The sequence below is a fragment of the Oncorhynchus clarkii genome, chromosome 29, assembly GCF_045791955.1.
Source record: "Oncorhynchus clarkii lewisi isolate Uvic-CL-2024 chromosome 29, UVic_Ocla_1.0, whole genome shotgun sequence".
Classification (NCBI taxonomy): Eukaryota; Metazoa; Chordata; class Actinopteri; order Salmoniformes; family Salmonidae; genus Oncorhynchus; species Oncorhynchus clarkii.
In genome coordinates, this window is record NC_092175.1 from 23,302,561 (window position 1) to 23,326,027 (window position 23,467).

The following is a 23,467-nucleotide window of genomic DNA, read 5'->3' on the forward strand; positions in this document are numbered from 1 at the left end:
GTGCATCTCTGTAGGATCTAGCAAGATAGTGAATTATTGTATCACCGATTTAGACACATGTTCATTGTAGTCCTATCTTGCACTGTTAAGCAGCTAATCCTGGCAACCAATGTTCTAGCATTCATTTGAGGCAAACAGATCACAGATGTCAAGGTGGTACCCAAGCATGTGTTATTTGTAGTGTAATTAATAACTATCAATAGACCTACTAAATTATAAGCGTATAGTCAAAGAATTACTCTGTAAAATGAGGAATGCATTTACTCAATTCAACTAATAATTTATTAGTTAGGAAATCATTGACACAATCCAGTCACTTTAAAAATACACCGTCCAGAAAACATACAATGCAATAAGACATATCAAAACGCATAGCTCTTTGTGAAATCTTGAAACAATCCAAACATCACAATTTATTTCACACACAGCAACATCAATTTCGTAAATTCAAGTTTATCAGTCTGGGTTGGCGACTATGAAAAGCCAACTGACATTTACTCCTGAGGGGCTGACTTGTTGCACCCTCGACAACTACTGTGATTATTATTTGACCATGCTGGTCATTTATGAACATTTGAACATCTTGGCCATGTTCTGTTATAATCTCCACCCGGCACAGCCAGAAGAGGACTGGCCACCCCTCATGGCCTCTCTAGGTTTCTTTCTAGGTTTTGGCCTTTCTAGGAAGTTTTTCCTAGCCACTGTGATTCTACACCTACATTGCTTGCTGCTTGGGGTTTTAGGCTGGGTTTCTGTACAGCACTTTGATATATCAGCTGATGTAAGAAGGGCTATATAAATAGATTTGATCAGTCGTCATACCTCTCCTGGCGTCAGACCTCAGGACTTCCTTGGGAACGTCTCTTCCCCGAGATTTCCACAGTGAAGGTGTGACTCTCTCCTGTGAGATTCAAATATAAAGCCATCCATACGGACAATGTCAAATTGAATCAACACGCCAGGCTGGCGTCAGCAAGTGAACATCATCATTGTTCACATTTGTTCACTCTCTATTTTTCGTCTACAAGAGCTAAGCACAGGCAAAACCCTAGAGGAAAACCTGGTTCAGTCTGCTTTCCAACAGACACTGGGATACAAATTCACTTTCAGCAGGACAATAACCTAAAACACAAGGCCAAATATACACGGGAGTTATTTACAAAGACACTCTCTTTGGGAATTATTTTATTTTGGAATTGAACAGCAAAACAAACGCGGTGGCGATGTTGACAAACACTGAAGGTCCAGAGAGACGTCCTGGATCCATTCCTTAGATACTTTAGTCCCCAGAGGTCTTAACCTAGAGAAGGACTATAGCATGCTTTTGTGAACTGTTGTCCAAACCACTTGTTAGATCTCTTTGCCTAAGCTTATGTTTTTTTGTTGTTGTTATCCCTAGTGTTGCTTAGCCCTGTTGTTAATTTTCCAATACTCAACATATTCAACATGCATTATATAGTAATATTTGTATGTCAATTACACCTACTGTAGTTGAAAAAAAGCTTTCCCAGTTTTCCAATAGTTTTTTTTACTTGTTCCACTTCTGTATTTCATTACTAGGTGGAGACATTGACCATAGCACCCTACACCCTGCGTACCAGCCTGTAGGAAGACTGGGCTGTGAGCTGGACGTCCTGGGGCAGGCTGTGCTGACTTCAGACAATGGGCACGGCAGAATGGGCTCCAGCACATAATGGCACCAGCAGTCCAGTCTATGAGGGGATTGTGTTGCTGGAGCCAAGAGATTCACAATACCACGGGAACCCGAGGAGACTTAATCAGCATAAATTGGATTGCCTCGCTGTGGTTCCCTAACACTTGTAGGTTGATGGGAGTGGTATTGTGAGTGACCTGACCTATAGAGCGCCCGACCACCGCTCTAACGTCCACGGGAATGGAGAGGGGCTGAGTGGGGTTGCCCAGCTCAGACACCAGGGTAGCATCCCCCCAAAAAACTCTCATTGGCCCCATAGTCAGTGAGTACCCAGAGGGATTTTGTCTGGTTCCCCCACAGCAGGATGGCATGGAAAGGGGTGCGAGTAAGGGAAGAGGAAAAGTTCACCGTATGGCCCACCAGGGTACTCGCCCCTTCTTGATTCTGGAACCTGACGGGCTTTTCTCTCCCAGTGCTCCGTCATTTTTGAGCTGCAGCCTTCTTCATTCCCCTCGGACCGCTCGAGGATGTCGTACATCATAACGAGGATGTCCGAGAGGGAGGGAGCCTGGGCTACGGCGGTGTGGGAGTAGTCTGCTGTCTGGCTCAGTCTAGAGGAGTTTGTGGCAGAAGTTCGGAAGGTGTTTGATTCTCCGTTGTCCAGGAGAGAGGCTGCTCCAGCTACGTCAAGACTCCAGTAGTGTGGCAGACTACGCGGTGGATTTTATCGAACGCCTGATCATGGCGTTCTGCCAGGGTATGGAGTCCTTCCATAAAGGCATTGCAGTAACTCCTTGTGTCTTCCAATGGTGGCTCCTTGAAGGGAGACAGCATTGTGGAGCTGGTCCAAGTCTGCCATTACCTCAGGATAAGACCCAGATGCAGACAGCTAGAGATGTTTATTGACCCAAACAGGGGGGATGCAAAAGACAGGTCAAAGGCAGGCAGAGGTCCGTAATCCAGGGCAGAGTGTATAAGGTACTGAACAGTAGGGAGGGTCAGGGTAGGCAGAGGTTCGTAAATGGGTCACAGTCAGGCAGGTACAGAACAGCAGGCAGGCTCGGGGTCAGGGCAGGCAGAACAGTCAGAACCAGAACTTGATAAAGCAGGGAGATGGGAAAACTCGCTGGTAAAACCTGACAAGACGAACTGGCAATAGTCCAACAGAGAACACAGGGTGGAAACAAGCATAAAGACAGGTGAAACAGATCAGGGTGTGACAATATCTAGGAATTCCATAAGGTCACTTTCATCAGTGTGGGTGCTTTGAAATAAACAGGTAGTCCAAATCAGTGTTAAGAGTTGGATTATTTTCTGTTGGAAAAGGACCAACAAAAGTTTCCTGCAGGCAAATTACCAAATCGCCCTCTAGTGGCCTCATGGGTGGAATGTTATTAATATGTTTACAATATCATAATGAATCAAATAAAATGTAATGCCAAAAATCAGTTGTTTCTATGTCAAGCGATTGTTATATTTCAGTCTTCTCTGATGTATAAAGTGTAATATTGGGATGCACTCAAAATGTAATGCATTTCAACTCTATAACTGACATGTTAGAGGTGTCTTGTTTTAAGCCCATAACCATGTGTGTTTGGTGTGTACTTTTGTTTCAAAGTATTTTTGTTTAAGACTATCAAGAAACACTGTGTGACCCTGACTTAGGCCACTGCAGTAAAATGTTTTGAAATAACTTTCAGAAAACAGTATGCAAGATTGATAGATAGCATTAACAATAGTTTCTCCTATACTTCCAAAGCCATATGGTTATGCCTCTAATCATGCCGCTTATAAAACATCTTAGATGCACAAAAGCACCATTGTCAATTCAAATGTAAAGGAGTCTTTGTATTTAACCAAGACACTATACCATTGAGGATCTGCTGCATGGTTTGTTGTATTGGATCCTCTGCTCAGCTGAAATGTGGGAACGTCGCCTAGTGATGCAGCCTGCAGCTCCACTATAGTTAGGCTGGTAGAGGCAAGGAATCAGCAGCGGCCAGCTTGGAAAACAATTGAAATTGGATAAATGGCATGCGATCAACGTTAGCTGGAGGTGGAACACACAAGAGGACCTCGGGTATGTGGCATGTGAAAACAAACAGTAAATAACACTCACGCCAATGAAGACAAAAAAATGCAGGCAAACTGGGATAAAGCGTGGGTTTGTCGGTATTGTATTTTGATCCTCATTGCTCAGCTGAGGTGTGGGAACGTTGCCTGGTGACGTCAGTAGCCTACAGTAGTTGTTTTCAGGAACAAGGGGTGTCCAAGCATAAACATGATCACTAACCACAGTATCATGGACCTCTGACGCCACACTTTCCTCACTTACATCGACTATCACAGTTATATCATTGTAACGTAGGCCTACATCTGACACACAACTTGTGTCATCATGCAGATCCAGCATCACAGTGATATTGCTCTGAGCAGCATCTGCATCCTCAACGACGTTACTTACACAGTAAGTGTGATCATGTACAGCAGACATTTTCGCATGATCAACGTTCACACTTACCTCTGTACCAACCATATTCCTTTGTCTTTCAATTGGGCATTGTGACCCCTTTTGAAGACGATCAGGGAAGGAGAAAATGGTTGGCACAGCAGTCGGGATGAGGCGGACCTTTCCCTTGTCATCATGCTGAAAACACTTATGTTCAAAGTGATGGGCACAGAGAAGAGAGTGTTGGCTTTGTTTGCAATTCATCCACCTGAAATCTGCTACCCACTGCTGCAGCATGAGCATGTCATGAAATGGGAGCCTGTGGAAAAAGAATGTATTTAATAGTAGGCTAGGTTTTAGCCAAGTGTAAACAGCAAACGACAGTGTAAACAGTCCTTACTTGACACAAAAAGGTTTAATTCTACACCCATTTGAATAGAAGAAAATATAATAATTTGTTTGTATAGATCTTCTCAGGGGACCCTGACCCCAAGTTTGGGAAGCACGTACCGAGACCACCCTTTCATCCTAATCTTCTAAAAATAAGTTTGCTCAAGCAATGTAGACACAATGATTCATGTAAATTACACTCTGCCTTATTTTTACCTGCTATCTTGCTCAATTGTGAGCTAGATTGCAGCATAGTAATGGTGTTTACCTAGCCATCTATAATTGTGTTTGAAAGCTATTTAATGCGAATTTGACACACTAGCTTGCTAGCCTCAATCAACGACATTCAATGTGGGTAGGCTAACCAAGATACTAGCTATAGAAAATCACTAGCTAGACAAACTGCACAGATCGCTTCTAAATCGTTTTATTTTTTTAGGATAAAGTATCTCGCTAAAGTTAGTTATAGCCAGGCTGACTTGAGTCACATTAGATCTGTCACATTTAGCTTGTTAGTGAGCTGGCGATCTCACGAATAGCAAGATATCTAGCTAAAATGGATCCATGGATTCTAGCTAGCTAGATAGCATATATATACAGTACCAGTCAAAAGTTTGGACACACCTACTCATTGAAGGGTTTTTCTTTATTTTTACTATTTTCTACATTTTAGAATAATAGTGAAGACATCAAAACTATGAACTAACACATATGGAATCATGTCGTAACCAAAACAAGTGTTAAAATATAAATATATTTTATATTCTTCAAAGTAGCCACACTTTGTCTTGATGACATCTTTGCACACTCTTGGCATTATCGCAACCAGTTTCATGATGAATGCTTTTAAAACAGTCTTGGAGGAGTTCCCACATATGCTGAGCACCTGTTGGCTGCTTTTCCGTCACTCTCCAGTCCAAACCAAACCACCGCACTTGGGTTGAGGTCGGGTGATTGAGGAGGCCAAATCATCTGATGCACTACCATCACTCTCCTTCTTTATCAAATAGCCTGGAGGTATGTGTTGGGTCATCATCCTGTTGAAAAACAAATGATAGTCCCACTAAGCCCAAATGAGATTGGATGGCGTATCGCTGCAGATTGCTGTTGTAGCCATGCTGGTTAAGTGTGTCCTGAATTCAAAATAAATCACAGTGTCACATGCAAAGCACCACCACACCACCTCCTCCATGCTTCACGGTGGGAACCACGCATGCAGAAATCATCTGGTTAGAAGAGGATAGCATACAGACAAACAAAGAACATGAGAGAAAAAAGGGAGAAAGGAATGTAATCTACAAAGTCAGATTTTCTGCATCTCACAAAGACATTTGGAACCAAAAATCTCACATTTGGACTCAGGCCAAAGGAAATATTTCCACTGCTTGTGTTTCTTGGCCCAAGCAAGTTTCTTCTTATTATTGGTGTCCTTTAGTACTGGTTTCTATGCAGTAATTCGACCATGAAGGCCTGATTCACACAGTCTCCTCTGAACAGTTGATGTTGAGATGTGTCTATTACTTGAACTAAAGCATTTATTTGGTCTGCAATCTGACATGCAGTTAACTCTAATGAACTTATCCTCTGCAGCAATGACCGGCCACTGGCATTAAACAAAGCATGTGTCCATGTATGCTGATGATTCAAGCATAAATGCATCAGCAACCACAGCTAATGAAGTCACTGAAACCCTTAAAGAGTTGCAGTCTGTTTTGGATTAGGTGTCCAGTAATAAACTGGTCATGAACATCTCTACAACTAAGAGCATTTTTTTTGGTACCAAATTATTCCTTAAGTTCTAGACCTCAGCTGAATCTGACAATGAATGGTGTGGCTGTTAAAAAAGGTGAGGAGACTAAATTACTTGGTGTTACCTTAGATTTTAAAACTGTCATGGTCAAAACATATAGATTCAATGGTTGTAAAGATGGGGAGAGGTCTGTCCGTAATAAAGAGATGCTCTGCTTTTTTGACACCACACTCCAAAAAGCAAGTCCGGCAGGCTCTAGTTTTGTATTATCTTAATTATTGTCCAGTCCTGTGGTCGAGTGCTGCAAGGAAAGACCTAGTTAAGCTGCAGCTGACCCAGAACAGAGTGGCACGTCATTGTAATCAGAGGGCTAATATAAATACTATGCATGCCAGTCTCTCTTGGCTAAGAGTTAAGGAGAGACTGACTGCATCACTTCTTTTTTATAAGAAACATTGTTTTTTCTGACCATTTCAACAGAACTTCAACAATCAATTGGCAAAACTGAATATATACAGTACTTTCAGAAAGTATTCAGACCATGACTTAATATTTTGTTACGTTACAGCCTTACTCTAAAATGGATGGGGGAAAAAAGTGTATGTATGTATATATATATATATATATACATACACACACATACATACATACATACACAAGAACAAGAATGTTTTTGCAAATATTTTAAAAGTAAAAATTAGACAGTGGGGCAAAAAAGTATTTAGTCAGCCACCAATTGTGCAAGTTCTCCCACTTAAAAATATGAAAGAGGCCGGTAATTTTCATCATAAGTACACTTCAACTATGACAGACAAAATGAGAAGAAAAAAAATCCAGAAAATCACATTGTAGGATTTTTTATGAATTTATTTGCAAATTATGGTGGAAAATAAGTATTTGGTCACCTACAAACAAGCAAGATTTCTGGCTCTCACAGACCTGTCTTTAAGAGGCTCCTCTGCCCTCCACTCGTTACCTGTATTAATGGCACCTGTTTGAACTTGTTATCAGTATAAAAGACACCTGTCCACAACCTCAAACAGTCACACTCCAAACTCCACTATGGCCAAGACCAAAGAGCTGTCAAAGGACACCAGAAACAAAATTGTAGACCTGCACCAGGCTGGGAAGACTGAATCTGCAATAGGTAAGCAGCTTGGTTTTGAAGAAATCAACTGTGGGAGCAATTATTAGGAAATGGAAGACATACAAGACCACTGATAATCTCCCTCGATCTGGGGCTCCACGCAAGATCTCACCCCGTGGGGTCAAAATGATCACAAGAACGGTGAGCAAAAATCCCAGAACCACACGGGGGGACCTAGTGAATGACCTGCAGAGAGCTGGGACCAAAGTAACAAAGCCTACCATCAGTAACACACTACGCTGCCAGGGACTCAAATCCTGCAGTGCCAGACGTGTCCCCCTGCTTAAGCCAGTACATGTCCAGGCCCGTCTGAAGTTTGCTAGAGAGCATTTGGATGATCCAGAAGAAGATTGGGAGAATGTCATATGGTCAGATGAAACCAAAATATAACTTTTTGGTAAAAAACTCAACTTGTCGTGTTTGGAGGACAAAGAATGCTGAGTTGCATCCAAAGAACACCATACCTACTGTGAAGCATGGGGGTGGAGACATCCTGCTTTGGGGCTGTTTTTCTGCAAAGGGACCAGGACGACTGATCCGTGTAAAGGAAAGAATGAATGGGGCCATGTATCGTGAGATTTTGAGTCCCAAACACACCGCCCGGGCAACGAAGGAGTGGCTTCGTAAGAAGCATTTCAAGGTCCTGGAGTGGCCTAGCCAGTCTCCAGATCTCAACCCCATAGAAAATCTTTGGAGGGAGTTGAAAGTCCGTGTTGCCCAGCAACAGCCCCAAAACATCACTGCTCTAGAGGAGATCTGCATTGAGGAATGGGCCAAAATACCAGCAACAGTGTGTGAAAACCTTGTGAAGACTTACAGAAAATGTTTGACCTCTGTCATTGCCAACAAACGGTATATAACAAAGTATTGAGATAAACTTTTGTTATTGACCAAATACTTATTTTCCACCATAAGATGCAAATAAATTCATAAAAAATCCTACAATGTGATTTTCTGGATTTTTTTCTTCTCATTTTGTCTGTCATAGTTGAAGTGTACCTTTGATGAAAATTACAGGCCTCTCTCATCTTTTTAAGTGTTAGAACTTGCACAATTGGTGGCTGACTAAATACTTTTTTGCCCCACTATACCTACATAAGTATTAAGACCCTTTGCTATGAGACTTGAAATTGAGCTCAGGTGCATCCTGTTTCCATTGATCATCCATGAGATGTTTCTTCAACTTGATTGGAGTCCAACTGTGGTAAATTCCGTTCATTGGACATGATTTGGAAAGGCACACACGTCTCTATAAAGGTCCCACAGTTGACAGTGCATGTCAGAGCAAAAAGCAGGCCATGAGGTAGAAGGAATTGTCCGTAGAGCTACGAGACAGGATTGTGTCGAGGCACAGATATGGGTACCAAAGAATTTCTGCAGTATTGAAGGTCCCCAAGAACACAGTGGCCTCCATCATTCCTAAATGGAAGAAGTTTGGAACCACCAAGACTCTTCCTAGAGCTTGCTGCCCGGCCAAACTGAGCAATCGGGGGAGAAGGGCCTTAGTTAGGGAGGTAACCAAGAACCAGATGGTCACTCTGACAGAGCTCCTCTGTAGAGATGGTTGTCCTTCTGGAAGATTCTCCCATCTCTGCAGCACTCCACCAATCAGGCCTTCATGGTAGAGTGGCCAGACGGAAAGCCACGCCTCAGTAAAAGGCACATAACCGCTCGCTTAGAGTTTTTCCAAAAGCGTCACGTCTGGAGGAATCCTAGCACCATCCCTACGGTGAAGCATGGGTGTGTCAACATTATGCTGTGGGAATGTTTTTCAGCGGCAGGGACTGGGAGACTAGTCAGGATCGAGGGAAATATGAACGGAGCAAAGTACAGAGATATCCTTGATGAAAACCTGCTCCAGAGCGCTCAGGACCTCACACTGGGGAGAAGGTTCACCTTCTAACAGGAAAATGACCCTAAGCACATAGCCAAGACAATACAGGAGTGGCTTCGGGACAAATCTCTGATTGTCCTTGAGTGGCCCAGCCAGAGCCCGGACTTGAACCCGATCCAACATCTCTGGAGAGACCTGAAAATAGCTGTGCAGCGAAGCTCCCCATCCAACCTGACAGAGCCTGAGAGGATCTGCAGAGAAGAATGGGAGAAACTCCCTAAATACAGGTGTGCCAAGCTTGTAGCGTCATACCCAAGAAGACGCAAGGCTGTAATCGCTGCCAAAGGTGCTTTAACAAAAGTACTGTGTAAAGGGTCTGAATACTTATGTAAATGTCACATTTCCGTAACAAAAAGTGTACATACATACATTTCTAAAAAACATGTTTTTGGTTTGTCATTATGGGGTATTGTGTGTAGATTGAAAAATTGTTCATCCATTTTAGAATAAGGCTAATGTACCAAATGTGGAAAAGGTCAAGGGGTCTGAATACTTTTCAAATGCACTGTATATAGTGTGGGTATTTGTATTAGGGTGGTCATAGTTGGTCAGCTAACTTATTGTAATATTAGTAAACAATTGTTTTAGTATTACATTGTCTAAACCTGTTCATACTGAACACATCCCAAATATCATCTATACAGCTAATGACAAAAATGGCATGTCAACAAAAGTTGCCATTAAAAGTGAGCTTTTGCTAAGTTACTTTGGACAAAATCAAGATGCAATGTATTTTTTTTAAATTCATCTTACTACAGCTCAATTTGAGCTCATTCTGAATGTGATTTATTTATAGAAAATTCTGTTATAACTTAAACCTCTACAATAGTTTGATGGCCCTAGGCTATTGCACTTAAAGTGCCATACTTTATGGTACTGGATGTCCATGACCCACACATGATAAGATTACCTTATCTGACTGATAGCTAATCTTTGCACTTTAGTTCAATGGTTATTTGTAACCAATAGCATAACCCCTGTACCCAAAAATACTGCGAGGTCAGTTGGGTTTCTCATTTTGACTATGGTGCTCCTCAGCTACGATTATTCTTAAATCTAAAGATGTTGTCTTGACTACAAATTCTGAAATTGAAAAGCATGGATGTGTAATCCAAAGGGAACCTGCACACCATTGCGAAAGGCTATAGGCTGAAAAGTAAAATGTACTAAGTTTTAAATAAGTAGTCAGTTTGTGTACGTAGTTCAATGTGTACTGCCAACCCCTTTTAACATGTTCCTCCTCAACACTTAGGTTTGCCAGATGATCTCATCCAAAAGGGCAAGGACATCAAGAGCGTGTCGGAGATTGAGCAGAATGGAGACCACTTCAAAGTGACCGTGACCACAGGCACCAAGGTCATGGTCAACTCGTTCAGGGTCGGCCAGGAGGCTGAGCTGGAGATGATGACTGGAGAGAAGATAAAGGTGAGTTTGTCAACCAGACAAGCCCTGTAATTACTTGGCCTCCTGGGTACACCTAAACATTGGTTAACTTGTACTTGAGTTGTAAATACACTACATGACCAAAGGTCAAACATCACATTCCAAAATCATGGGCATTAATATGGAATTGGTCCCCCCCTTTGCTGTAATAACAGCCTCCACTCTTCTGGGAAGGCTTTCTACTAGATGTTGGAACATTGCTAATGGGACTTGCTTCCATTCAGCCACGAGCATTAAGTGAGGTCAGGCAATTAGCCCTGGCTCGCAGTCGGTGTTCCAATTCACCTCAAAAGGTGTTCGATTTGGTTGAGGTTAGGGCTCTGTGCAGGTCAGTCAAGTTCTTCCACACCGATCGACAAACTATTTCTGTATAGACCACGCTTTGTGCACAAGGGAATTGTCATGCTGAAACAGGAAAAGGCCTTCCCCAAACTGTTGCAACAAAGTTGGGAGCACAGAATTGTCTAGAATGTCAATGTATGCTGTAGCATTACAATTTCCCTACATTGGAATTAAGAGGCCTAGCCCAAACCAGGAAAAACAGCCCCAGACCATTATTCCTCCACCAAACCTTACAGTTGGTACTATGCATTGGGGCAGGTAGCGTTCTCTTTGCATCCGCCAAACCCAGATTCGTACGTTGGACTGCCAGATGGTGAAGAGTGAGTCATCACTCCAGAGAACGCATTTCCACTGCTCCAGAGTCCAATGGTGGAAAAATTTACACCACTCCAGCCGACGCTTGGCATTGGGCATGGTGATCTTAAGCTTGTGTGCAGCTCCTCGGCCATGGAAACCCATTTCATGACGCTCCAGATGAACAGTTCTTGTGCTGACGTTGCTTCCAGAGGCAGTTTGGAACTCGGTAGTGAGTGTTACTGAGAACAGATGATTTTTCAGCACTCTGTGGTCCCGTTTTCTGAGCTTGTGGCCCAAAACTTTGCGGCTGAGCTGTTGTTGCACCTAGTCGTTTCCACTTGACATTAACATCCCGTAGCTGATCGGGGCAGCTCTAGCAAGGAAGAAATTTGACAAACCGACTTGTTGGAAATGTGGCACCCTATGACTGTGCCACGTTGAAAGTCACTTATCTCTTCCATAAAGTCTTTCTACTGCCAATGTTAGTCAATGGAGATTTCATGGCTGTGTGCTCGATGTTATACACCTGTACAAACAATAGTACGCAAGTATAAACACCATGGGACCATACCGCTCAGGAAGGAGACACGTTCTGTCTCCTAGAGTTGAACATACTTTGGTGCGAAAAGTACAATCCCAATCTCAATCCCAGAACAACAGAAAAGGACCTTGTGAAGATGCTGGAGGAAACAGGTACAAAAGTATCTATATCCACAGTAAAACAAGTCCTATATCGACACAACCTGAAAGGCCGCTCAGAAAGAAAGAAGCCACTGCTCCGCCATAGAAAAGCCAGACTACGGTTTTCAACTGCACATGGGGACAAAGATCGTACTTTTTGGAGAAATGTCCTCTGGTCTGATAAAAGAAAAATAGAACTGTTTGGCCATAATGACCATTTGTTATGTTTGGAGGAAAAAGGGAGAGGCTTGCAAGCCGAAGAACACCGTCCCAATCGTGAAGCACGGGGGTGGCAGCATCATGTTGTGGGTGTGCTTTGCTGCAGGAGGGACTGGTGCACCCTTGTCGTAACACAGCTGATTGGCTCAAAGGCATTAAGAAGGAAAACATTTCCACATATTAACTTTTAAGAAGGCATACCTGTTAATTGAAACGCATTCCAGGTGGCAACCTCATGAAGCTGGTTGAGAGAATGCCAAGAGTGTACAAAGCTGTCATCAAGAGAAAGAGTGGCTACTTTGAAGATTTGTTTAACGAGCAAGCCAAAAAGCAAAGGCAAAATCAGTGGGTGCAGTTCCCTTTTAAAGTAAACCAAAGTTTTAAAAACTACGTAAAACGCCATCTAAGCAGTTATCAAATAATGTTACTGGTATATGCAGTTAATTTAGCCAGCAGAGTCTGCTAATCCAATAGTGATATAGTGAGGTAAAGGTGGCATTGGCCAGAGGAGAAGAGTCAAAAATAAGATGGCAATCAGAGGACGGCTCCAGGCAGATGGAAATGGTCACAACAGCAGTCAGTCAGCTACTGTAGCGCGCTAATACTAAGCAAAGGTTGAAAAACTCTGGAAGCCTACTTCACGGAGAACAGAGTAAGTACTGGGTTTGAGGAGCTAGAGAAGTAACTTTGTTCAACTCTGAGTAACCGGTCATATGCAAGTTAAGAAGGTACATTTCTATGGCAAACTAACCGGCTCCGGGGCAGGCTAACTCCATTTATCCTAAATAAAGTGTCTGAGCCACGAGTTGAGGACCAATGAAATCAGATACCCTCCATCTTGCAAAGATTGTCATCACCCCCTTCATTTGAGGAAGACAATTGAATAAATACTGTATTAAAATGTTTGTGTGTAAAAAAAAAAAAAAAGGTACTGTTAAATAGCTATGACAGCATTTGCTTTCCAAACCGTATGTTTCCCACGCGATTGTATTTAGAATTTTGCATAAGGCAAATTACAGCTGCAACCAACCATATAGTTCCCATTCAAGTCAAGACTGGCAGCTATTGCTCGTGTACCCATGAGTTTAACAGTCAAATTGCCAGGTTTAGTGGTTCCAAACCCCTTCTATGGATGATATGTCTGTGGCCACAACACAACAAGATGTTCCACAGATAGAAGGAGCGATAGGAGTGGGGAAAAGGTGCTTGTGCATTGATACGCACACCTATTTCACACCATAGCCTGCTGAATTTGCAAGATAACTTTTCTTTAATTTTGATTTTAGGCTCAAATGAAAATGTGGCACTGACTCGCCCATAGATTGACGTTTCAGCATCGTCTCATTGAAGGGTTCAGTGTTCGACTTACCATGTGCTACGTGCACTAGTAGTTAAAAACATGCTGGAGTTTATCTTCTTCTTCTGTGGATTTTTAACGGCGGTTGGCAGCCAACTTTAAGATGCATTACCGCCACCAACTGAATTGGATTATGGACCAGAGACGGAAGGACTAAAATGCCCTAAAGAAAATAAATACATCATTAAATACTATATCCCCTGAAGATATCCCCAGCAGTTCACTTGCTCTTGGCTTTTCAAATCAGTTACTCTACAGATCTAATAATAAATCACTCCCTTTCCCTCCCATATTTCTGGCACTGAAATAGAATGTGTTCCACGTCACCAGCGCCTCCTGACAATGATCACATCTCCCAGATGGATGTTTCCCCACCATTTTGTACTATTGAGCCTTGTGTCCCAGTCTCAGCATTGTGATTACGCTTTCCTCCCTTCTCTCTCGGCCTGATGACCTCTCTGCCCCCACCTTTTCCTGAATCTTATACAGGTTTCTTCCCGTTCCCTCCCCTTTCCACAGCTCTTGCCATTTGTTTTTAACCACTGTTTTTATGGTTAAAAACTGCTTTACTGATTGACAATTCCATCTCAACATTAGGATGTTTAAGAACCTGCTTGTCGATAACATCCACATCCTCATTTCCCTCTACTGCAACATGAGCTAGTACCCAGATAAACATCCCAAATATCTGTCTCACCCTTTACAAGCACTGCAAAACCTCATAGAATACTTCCTGTCTGCTCCGAAACAAATTAATTTAAGCTCATCAGTGCTGCAAAGGTGTCAGAGCCGATGACTACCCTGTCTGGCCTCACCTCCTCCACCCCCTCTGCAGCCAAGAGTATGGTCATCAACTCCATTCTCTAAATTGAAGAAAGCGGCTACCACCACCTAATTTTCCTGTTCCTTCCGTATGACTGACTCAAGGCACAGTACAGGATCCATCGTTCCCCTGCCTTTTCTGAACCCACTTTCATCTTGTGACATTAGTCCTCTATTCTCCATAAAGTAAGTCAGCCTGCCTTTCATCCTTTCCATAACTTTCCATACATGAGATGTCTACGCTATCGGCCAATCGCTTGAAGGAGTAGTAGGGCCTTCCCCTGGTTTCCGCACCGGCAACCACTAGTCTACTTCCAGGCAGTTTCCCTTCCTGCCACACCTTATTGTAAATGCCCAATACTTTCTCCATTGCAGTGTCTCTGAGATGAGACTTCATGATGTGACACATCTAATTCTTCCCAGGAGATGCTACCCCAGCTTTAGCTAAGGCTCTCTTATCACAGGCAATGTAAAAGGGGCATTCAATGCATCCCCCACCATCTCCCTCTGATCCAGGATCCCCGGATGCTCTCTTCTGTCCGATTATTAGAACTGTACATCTTCACAAATGCCTGAGCTAACATCTCTGCCTTCTCTATATCTCTCACTGCAACAATCTCCCCACTTTCAGCACATGATTAAAATAGGCCTATAGTTAACTCTTTATATTTTAATGCAGTCATGTCGGTTTTCATTTGCAGCATCTTTTCAACCATCGCTTTGTATCAATTGCAAAGACATTGGCAACCTTGTGTTTGTAGTCAACTTTGTTTTGATGTTACCTGTGGTCACAGATACACGATGTGATTCTATGCTTATCGGAGATCTTCTGTGTATAAAGTGACGTGGGAGGGCAAAAAAGCATCGAACGACTGACTTAGCTGTACGAGTGGTCTGCGGCAGGCGTTAGATTAATAGTGATGGTTTTGGGAAACAGCTCGGCGATTTAACAACGCTCCTACAAAGGTTCTAACAATGAACTTAGCCTTAAAATGCTTTTGGGAAACCGGGATTGTAGCAGCTGAGCAGGATCATGCCGTCCTGATGTGTGGGGGGAATCTGAATGGTTGTTTACATCACACCGCCTCGTGATTGGTCGATTGTCCCTCAACACTTGGTTTCCATCGTTGAGAAATATCAGCGAGGATGAGGAAGACAGAGGCCCAACTCGGTGTCCCTCCAGCATAGCATAGCATAGCATCTCTCGCCATTGAATACAGGCGGCTGACGTCAATAATCCTCATCGAATATTCACAAAAGGATTACAATAATGAGATTTATCCACCAATCTTAAGAAAGAATAATGGCGGCAGAGGGGGGGGCTTCCATTTTACGGGCTTCTAACCAACTGTGCTATCTTGTGTTTTTTCACATTGTTTGTAACTTATTTTGTACATAATGTTGCTGCTACAGTCTCTTATGACCGAAAACAGCTTTTGGATATCCAAACAGCGATTACTCACCTCGAACTTGACAAACATTTTCTTTAATGAGTCTGACGCAAAGGATATACTGCTTCTCCGAAACCAGGCCCAAATTCCCATCATTCGAGTGAAGAAAAGACGGAAATACAGGGGGCAGAGATCGGGGTGCCTGGTGAAAATTAGTCGGCGAGTGGGTAACCCACCTCTACCATCCGTTCCAGTGTCCAACGTGCAATCACTGGAGAATAAACTGGATGATCTTCATTCGAGGCTGTCCTACCAACAGGACATTAAAAATGGTAATATCTTATGTTTCACCCAGTCGTGGCTGAACGACGACACGGATAATATACAGGTGGCTGGGTTTTCCATGCATCAGCAGGACAGAACAGCTACGTCAGGTAAGACAAGGGGTGCGGGTGTGACTATTTGTCAATAACAGCTGGTGCGCAATTTCCAATATCAAGGAAGTCGCCTGAGGTAGAGTACCTCATGATAAGCTGTAGACCACACTAGATACCAAGCGCGTATTAATTTACATTTTTCGTAGGCATCTATTTACGACCACAAACCGATGCTGGCACTAAGACCGCACTCAACGAGCTGTATAAGGCCATACACAAACAAGAAAATGCTCATCCAGAAGCAGCGCTCCTAGTGTCCGGGGATTTTAATGCAGACAAACTTAAATCTGTTTTACCTCATTTCTACCAGCATGTCACATGTGTAACCAGAGGAAGAAAATATATAGACCACCTTTACTCCACACACAGAGCATACAATGCTCTCCTGGCCCTACATTTTGCAAATCTGACCATTATTCTATCCTCCTGATTCCTGCTTACAAGCAAAAGCTAAAGCAGGAAGTGCCAGTGACTTGCACTATACAGAAGTGGTCAGATGACGTACGCTACAGGACTGTTTTGCTAGCACAGACTGGAATATGTTCCAGGATTCATCCAATGGCATTGAGGAGTATACCATCTCAGTCACCGGCTTCATCAATAAGTGCATTGACAAAGTCATCCCCACAGTGGTAGTACGTACATATCCCAACCAGAAGCCATGGATTACAGGAAACATCTGCACCGAGCTAAAGGCTAGAGCTGCTGCTTTCAAGGAGTGGGACACTAATCCAGAAGCTTATAAGAAATCCCACTATGCCCTCAGACGAACCATCAAACATGCAAGGGTCAACACAGGATTAAGATTGAATCCTACTACACCGGCTCGGACGCTCGTCGGATGCGACAGGGCTTGCAAACAATTACGGACTACAAAGGGAAGCACAAGCCTATCAGACGAGCTAAATGTCCTTTATGCTCGTTTCGAGGCAAGCAACACCAAAGCATACATGAGAGCACCAGCTGTTCCGGACTACTGTGTGATCATGCTCCCTGTAGCCGATGTGAGTAAGACCTTTAAACAGGTCAACATTCACAAGGCTGCAGGTCCAGATGGATTACCAGGACGTGTACTCAGAGCATGCACATACCAACAGGCAAGTGTCTTCACTGACATTTTCATCCTCTCAGACTGAGTCTGTAATACCTGCATGTTTCAAGCAGACCACCATAATCGCCGTGCCCAAGAAAGTGAAGGTAAACTTCCTAAATGACTACTGCCCCATAGCACTCACATCAGTAGACATGAAGTGCTTTGAAAGGCAGGTCATGGCTTACATCAACACAATCCTCCTGGAAACACTGGACCCCCTCCAATTCTCATACCGACCCAACCGATCCACAGATGAGGCAATCTCTATTGCACTCCACACTGCCCTTTCCCACCTGGACAAAAGGAACACCTATGTGAGAATGCTGTTCATTAAAAACAGCTCAGCATCATAGTGTCCACGAAGCTCATCACTAAGCTAAGGACTCTGACACCTCCCTCTGCAACTGGATCCCCCGACAGGCCACCCCCAGGTGGTAAGATTAGGCAACAACACATCTGTCACGCTGATCCTTAACACTGGGGCCCCTCAGGGCTTAGTCCCCTACTGCACTCCCTGTTCACCCACGACTGCGTGGCCAAGCATGACTCCAACACCATCATTAAGTTTGCTGACGACAAAACAGTGGTAGGCCTGTTCATCAACAACGATGAGACAGCCTATAAGGAGGTTGTCAAGAGACCTGGCAGTGTGGTGCCAGGACAAGAACTTCTCCCTCAACGTGAGTAAGACAAAGGAGCTGTTCATGGACTACTGGAAAAGGAGAGCCGAACATGCCCCCATTCTCATCAACAGGGCTGTAGTGGAGCGGGTCGAGAGTTTCAAGTTCCTTGGTGTCCACATCAACAACCTATCATGGGTCAAACATACCAAGACAGTCGAAGTGGGCACGACAAAACATTTTCCCCATCAGGAGACTGAAAAGATTTGGCATGGGTCCCCAGATCCTCAAAAAGTTCTACAGCTGCACCATCTAGAGCATCCTGACTGGTTTCATCACCGCCTGGTATGGCAAATGCTCGGCATCCGCGCGTAAGACGCTACAGAGGGTAGTGCGTACGGCCTAGTCCATCACTGGGGCCAAGCGGTCCCGGAGCACCAAGTCTAGATCCAAAAAGCTCCTTAACAGCTTCTACCTCCAAGCCATAAGACTGCTGAACAATTTGTCAGTCCACCAATTTGTCAGACCACCTGGACTATTTACATTGACACTCCCCCACTCCCCTATGGTCAGGGCATGACAGGCTCGACCGGACCGGGTTATGTGTTGTGAAGCTAGCCACAATAAGGATTAGGCACAATAGTGGAATTTGCGGTTTGCCTTCAAAACAAAAGTATGTCTTTGAAAGCGATGCAGAAGGTTACAATTGATGGAATCTTGCCATATTTAGACTAGATAATGTTAAATAAGTTTGGAATGTGAAGAAATGAAATATCAGTCTATTTTGTGACACCCACAGAACACAAATGTGAAAACTTCATGCAAATATTAGCGTTGTAGCTCTTATCGCGGGACTGTGACTGTGTGAAAACCTCCCCAGTCAGCCTATTGTGTGTATTGGCATTCATATTGCACTGCACAGCATCACCTAAGGATTGGGGATCAAAGAAATGGGGTATCAGTCTACTTAATACCCAATATATTTTTTCAATACATCCTCCTCAGAGTTATCAGACTCAAACATCCACGCAGTATTGTTTTTCCCCTGGAATAGTGTTCTACACACAGGTTGACAATAAATGTGGCTCAATTCACAGTTGTTTCAGAGTCCCGCAATAAAAGTTACGACGCTAATGTTGTGTCACTGAGTAGACTGATACCTATGGGTTGTGGATCAATGGCATAGGATAAGGCTGTACAGTGAAATAAGTATGCCCCAATGCAATTCTAAAGCATAATGCATCCCGTGCGATTTCAACAGATTTTTGTTGATTTTATATAACATTCCAACCTCGTTTAGCATGATCAACACAATTATGGCATAATTCTACTATTTGTAATAATTTGCATCACTGTCAATTACATACTTTTATTTGGAAGGCTAACTGCAAAGTCCACTATTGTGGCTAATCCTTATTGTGGCTAGCTTCACAGATGGGTCCTATCACCATTAATCAAATAAGAACCATCTTATAAATTGTTGTTATTTTAGATGATGACACCTAGCTATAGTTAGCTAGCTACGTATAGATACGGAAACAGATTGTTGTTTTGCTATGTTTTTGGGGAAGAACATTGTTTGCATCCATGAGCTAGCTAGCTTTTTTTCAATTTTACCAGCATCATAAGCATATGTATTGATGAATCGTTGTAACATATGATATACTAGTGATAGTGTAATCAATGTGTTATAACTACGTAAATGATTATGTGACGTGCAGTCATATTCAGATCCTGATTGGTCAACAAGCTTATTTGACATGCGAATTAGTGTTATTTGACACGCAAAGACCCAAACGGTGTTCCGTAGTTTGAGAAATCCTGGTTGAGAATGAAATGACTGAACAAATGAAACGAAACAGCACAACAAGCAAGTGAAAGAAATAGGTTTTGATTATGTTTTACTGGTAATGGTATGTAAATGCAAAAACTTTTTGGTCAGTGGTGTGTGTATGTAAGGCAAAGCATTTAAGAACAAATTCTTATTTACAATGACTGCCGACCCCAGGCCAAACCCGGACGACGCTGGGCCAATTGTGTGCCACCCTATTGGACTCCCATTCAAGGCCAGATGTGATACAGCCTGGATTCGAACCAGGGTCTGTAGTGACACCTCTTGTACTGAGATGCAGTGCCTTAGACCGCAGTGCCTGTGTGTGTGTTAAGCGTTCTAGTACAGTTAAATAGTTAAGGTCGCTAAAAAATGTAATATCGGTATCGTTTTTTGGAGGGGGCAAGGAAAATATCAGATCAGTATCAGCCAAAAATGTAATAACAGTGCATCACTAATTTCTACCATATAAACCTCACTCAAACATTGTGGTGGCGTTATGGAGTATTCAGGGTACATTCAAGTGTCCTTTCAACCTCTCCAGTGTTCGAATGTGGCAGTGTTTTTGCACACTGGATGTGCCAAAATGTTCTACAACACCAACCTCTCTCAAACATTGTGGTGGTGTCTGGGGACATACAGGGGATATGGATGCAGACTGCGCGTAAGTAGGCAACAACATATTTTTGATGCGCAAAGATAGTCACTTGGTGGACATTCGATGATGCAATTAGGTCATACATCAGATAACATTGGCAATGGGCTAGATTTGTTCCTACCAACCTAACGATTAATTTGACAACCCCCATGTAACTATAGTTCAAACACAGACCAAATCGAAGTGTACCTTGTGTAAGATGTTTGCTGTTTGCTTAAAAGTTGTGTAAAATAAACATTTTGACTCTCGGGTCTGGTGATCAATAACGGTAAGTCACAGGCAGACAAAAAATATATCCGCATTATCAGTGGAGTCCCGGCCTTCGATGTGTACCAACGTACTCCGTGTTTATTTCGTTTATGCTTCACAACGCTAACCGGAATGTAGGTAGCAGCCATCTTGAAATGAGGTCATTGGCTCGGCCTGCCCTTATAAATGGGTATGCCCATATATGTTAGTAAGATGTGACGGCACTGATCAATAGCCAATATACTCAGCTTTCTGCAAACACCCTGAGGGGCTACCGTTCTCATACCAGACTGAATTGAATTAAAACAAATATGGATGAAATAGGCTGAAGTACTCATTTTAGGTGCCAGTAATGTTTACATTTAGGTACACGAGCTCCACAATCCTTTTGAGCTAATATTTTATAAGGGTAACAGGAGCAAAACATTTGAGGTGCCAGTACTTAGTTAGGTCCAGTGAGCTCCTGCCAAAGTAAAGCACTGGGTTTACCCAGTAAATTACTGGGAGCGTGTGAGTCTTTTTTTTATAACCCACTACAGTTTACTCGCCAGCACCTCTACTGTTGTGGGTGTCCCCCAGCTGATATTTTTCACTAGATGTTTTTTTTGCCTTTACTGAAATTATATGCAGTGAACGTTTCAAAGGTAGATCTGATACGCACACAAACAGTCAAGGATGACTCTCGGTGAATCGGTCATAGGCCAAGTGATAGGCCTAATTCGCCTTTACCAATAAACGTTTTCCAGATTAGCTTGAAACTATCATCGGCACAGTTGAAGTTGCTTGATTGAAGTTCCCCGATTGCAGCTGTGGGAGAACCAGCCAATTGTTGCTCACGCGTTTCACAATGGATGAGCTCACCTGAAGCCACGTAGTAATTAAGTCACCTGATGGTCACGTAGTAATTAAGTCACCTGATGTATCTATCTGTTGGTTAATAATTACCCCAGTCTTTGGTATATAAAGGTAGAAGGGTCTCTCCCAAATTCCACCCTCTCTTTAGTTCACGATGGCGTTCACTGGGAAATATCAGCTTGAGTCGCAGGAGAATTTTGAGCCTTTCATGAAGGCAATTGGCAAGTAACGAACTATTAATAGGGTTATGCTTTTATCATAGACAGTATAAAACAGCCTCTTTATGAATGTGCAAACGGTTAGTATTTTGTTCTGTGGTGCTATCTTCTCAATTTTCACTTTCATACTTTTATAATGGTAGACAAACCAACTTCTTGATGTTGATGTTCTGTTGAAACAATCTAAATTGGCAAAACAATATTTAGTGGGCTGTCATAGTTGGTCAGTTAACTTTTTGTTACTCTGCTCATCCCAAGACAATCTATACAGTTGCCACTAAGTAACTAATTTTGACAAAATCAAGATGTAATGTTTTTCTGGAATTAGTCTTATTACAGCACAATTTGAGAGTTTGGAATTTGTGATTTAGTTAGCAAATTATGCTATAACTTAAACCTCTACAATAGTTTGAGGGCCCTAGGCTATTTCACTTAAAATGCCATACTTTATGGTACTGGCTGTCCATGACCCACAGCCAATCTTACAGCTGCATATGTCAGATAAGGTACTCTTTGCACTTTAGCTCAATGGTTATTTGTAACCAATAGCATAACCCCTGCACCCAAATACTGCTAGGTCGGTTGGGGTTCTTATCGTATCTATGGTGCTACGGTTATTCTTAAATCTAAAGATATCATGACTACAAATTTAAAAGCATGGGTTTGTAATCCAAATGGAACCTGCACACCATTGCAAAAGGCTATAGGCTGAAAAGTAAAATGTTTTAAATAAGTAGTCAGTTTGTATACGTAGTTCAATGTGTACTGCCAACCCCTTTAACATGTTCCTCCTCAACACTTAGGTTTGCCAGATGATCTCATCCAGAAGGGAAAGGACATCAAGAGCGTGTCGGAGATTGAGCAGAATGGAGACCACTTCAAAGTGACCGTGACCACAGGCACCAAGGTCATGGTCAACTCGTTCACGGTCGGCCAGGAGGCTGAGCTGGAGACGTTGACTGGAGAGAAGATCAAGGTGAGTTGGTCAACTAGACACACCTGCAATTACTTTGCCTTGTGGGCACACCTGAACATTGGTTAACTTGTATTTGTGTTATAAATAACATGTGGGCATTATGGTATTTGAGGGCCAAAATATGCAGCCACTTTTTCCATTTACAACTTTTGCACATGAGAAACTGTTTCCTTAATGCTTGTGCAAAGGTCTTGTTGCCCTCAATGAAGTTTCTCTCCCAACATCAGCTGTTTAATTTTATGATTGATGTTAAACCTGCTTAGGACAAGCTGTAGTGCAGTAACTTGGTGTAGTTTACTACTCCTACATGTTATGTCATGCACTGACTCTTTTACCCTTCCCCAGTCTACGGTGAATCTGGTTGGGAACAAGCTAATGGTCTCATTGAAGGGCATTGAGTCTGTCACTGAATTCAATGGGGACACCATTATTGCTGTAAGTATGTGGTTGTTGGCCCAGCATGGGTTTAAACTGTCAAATGTAACTGCTGTAGACCCTAATCTGTGCACCTTTCTAGACAATGACGCTGGGCCCCATCGTCTACAAGAGGATAAGCAAGCGCATCTAGGGATCTCTCAACCCTCTTTGAATAAATGAAGGAAATGTATTTTGACTGTGGTTTGTCTATAAAATTTCTCTGTAGCTTTGCTTGAGCTGCAGTATATAGCACTAGATGACAATATCAGTTTTCACT

General features: G+C 42.8%; 1 protein-coding gene and 1 long non-coding RNA gene across 2 annotated transcripts; one reads left to right on the top strand and one right to left on the bottom strand.

Annotated features, from left to right (window-relative positions):
- Window positions 1–266: 266 nt before the first annotated feature.
- Window positions 267–20,890, bottom strand: LOC139388012 (uncharacterized). Its single transcript, XR_011629242.1, has 4 exons — window positions 20,665–20,890; window positions 5,380–5,530; window positions 3,525–4,422; window positions 267–2,803 (listed from the first exon to the last, which is right to left on the bottom strand). It is a non-coding gene; the product is annotated as an uncharacterized lncRNA (long non-coding RNA).
- Window positions 19,877–23,377, top strand: LOC139388010 (fatty acid-binding protein, liver-type-like). Its single transcript, XM_071134493.1, has 4 exons — window positions 19,877–21,800; window positions 22,601–22,773; window positions 23,119–23,208; window positions 23,291–23,377. Exons 1-4 carry the CDS (start codon window positions 21,734–21,736, stop codon window positions 23,339–23,341), a joined length of 381 nt encoding a protein of 126 aa, XP_070990594.1. The 5' UTR covers window positions 19,877–21,733; the 3' UTR covers window positions 23,342–23,377.
- Window positions 23,378–23,467: the final 90 nt, after the last annotated feature.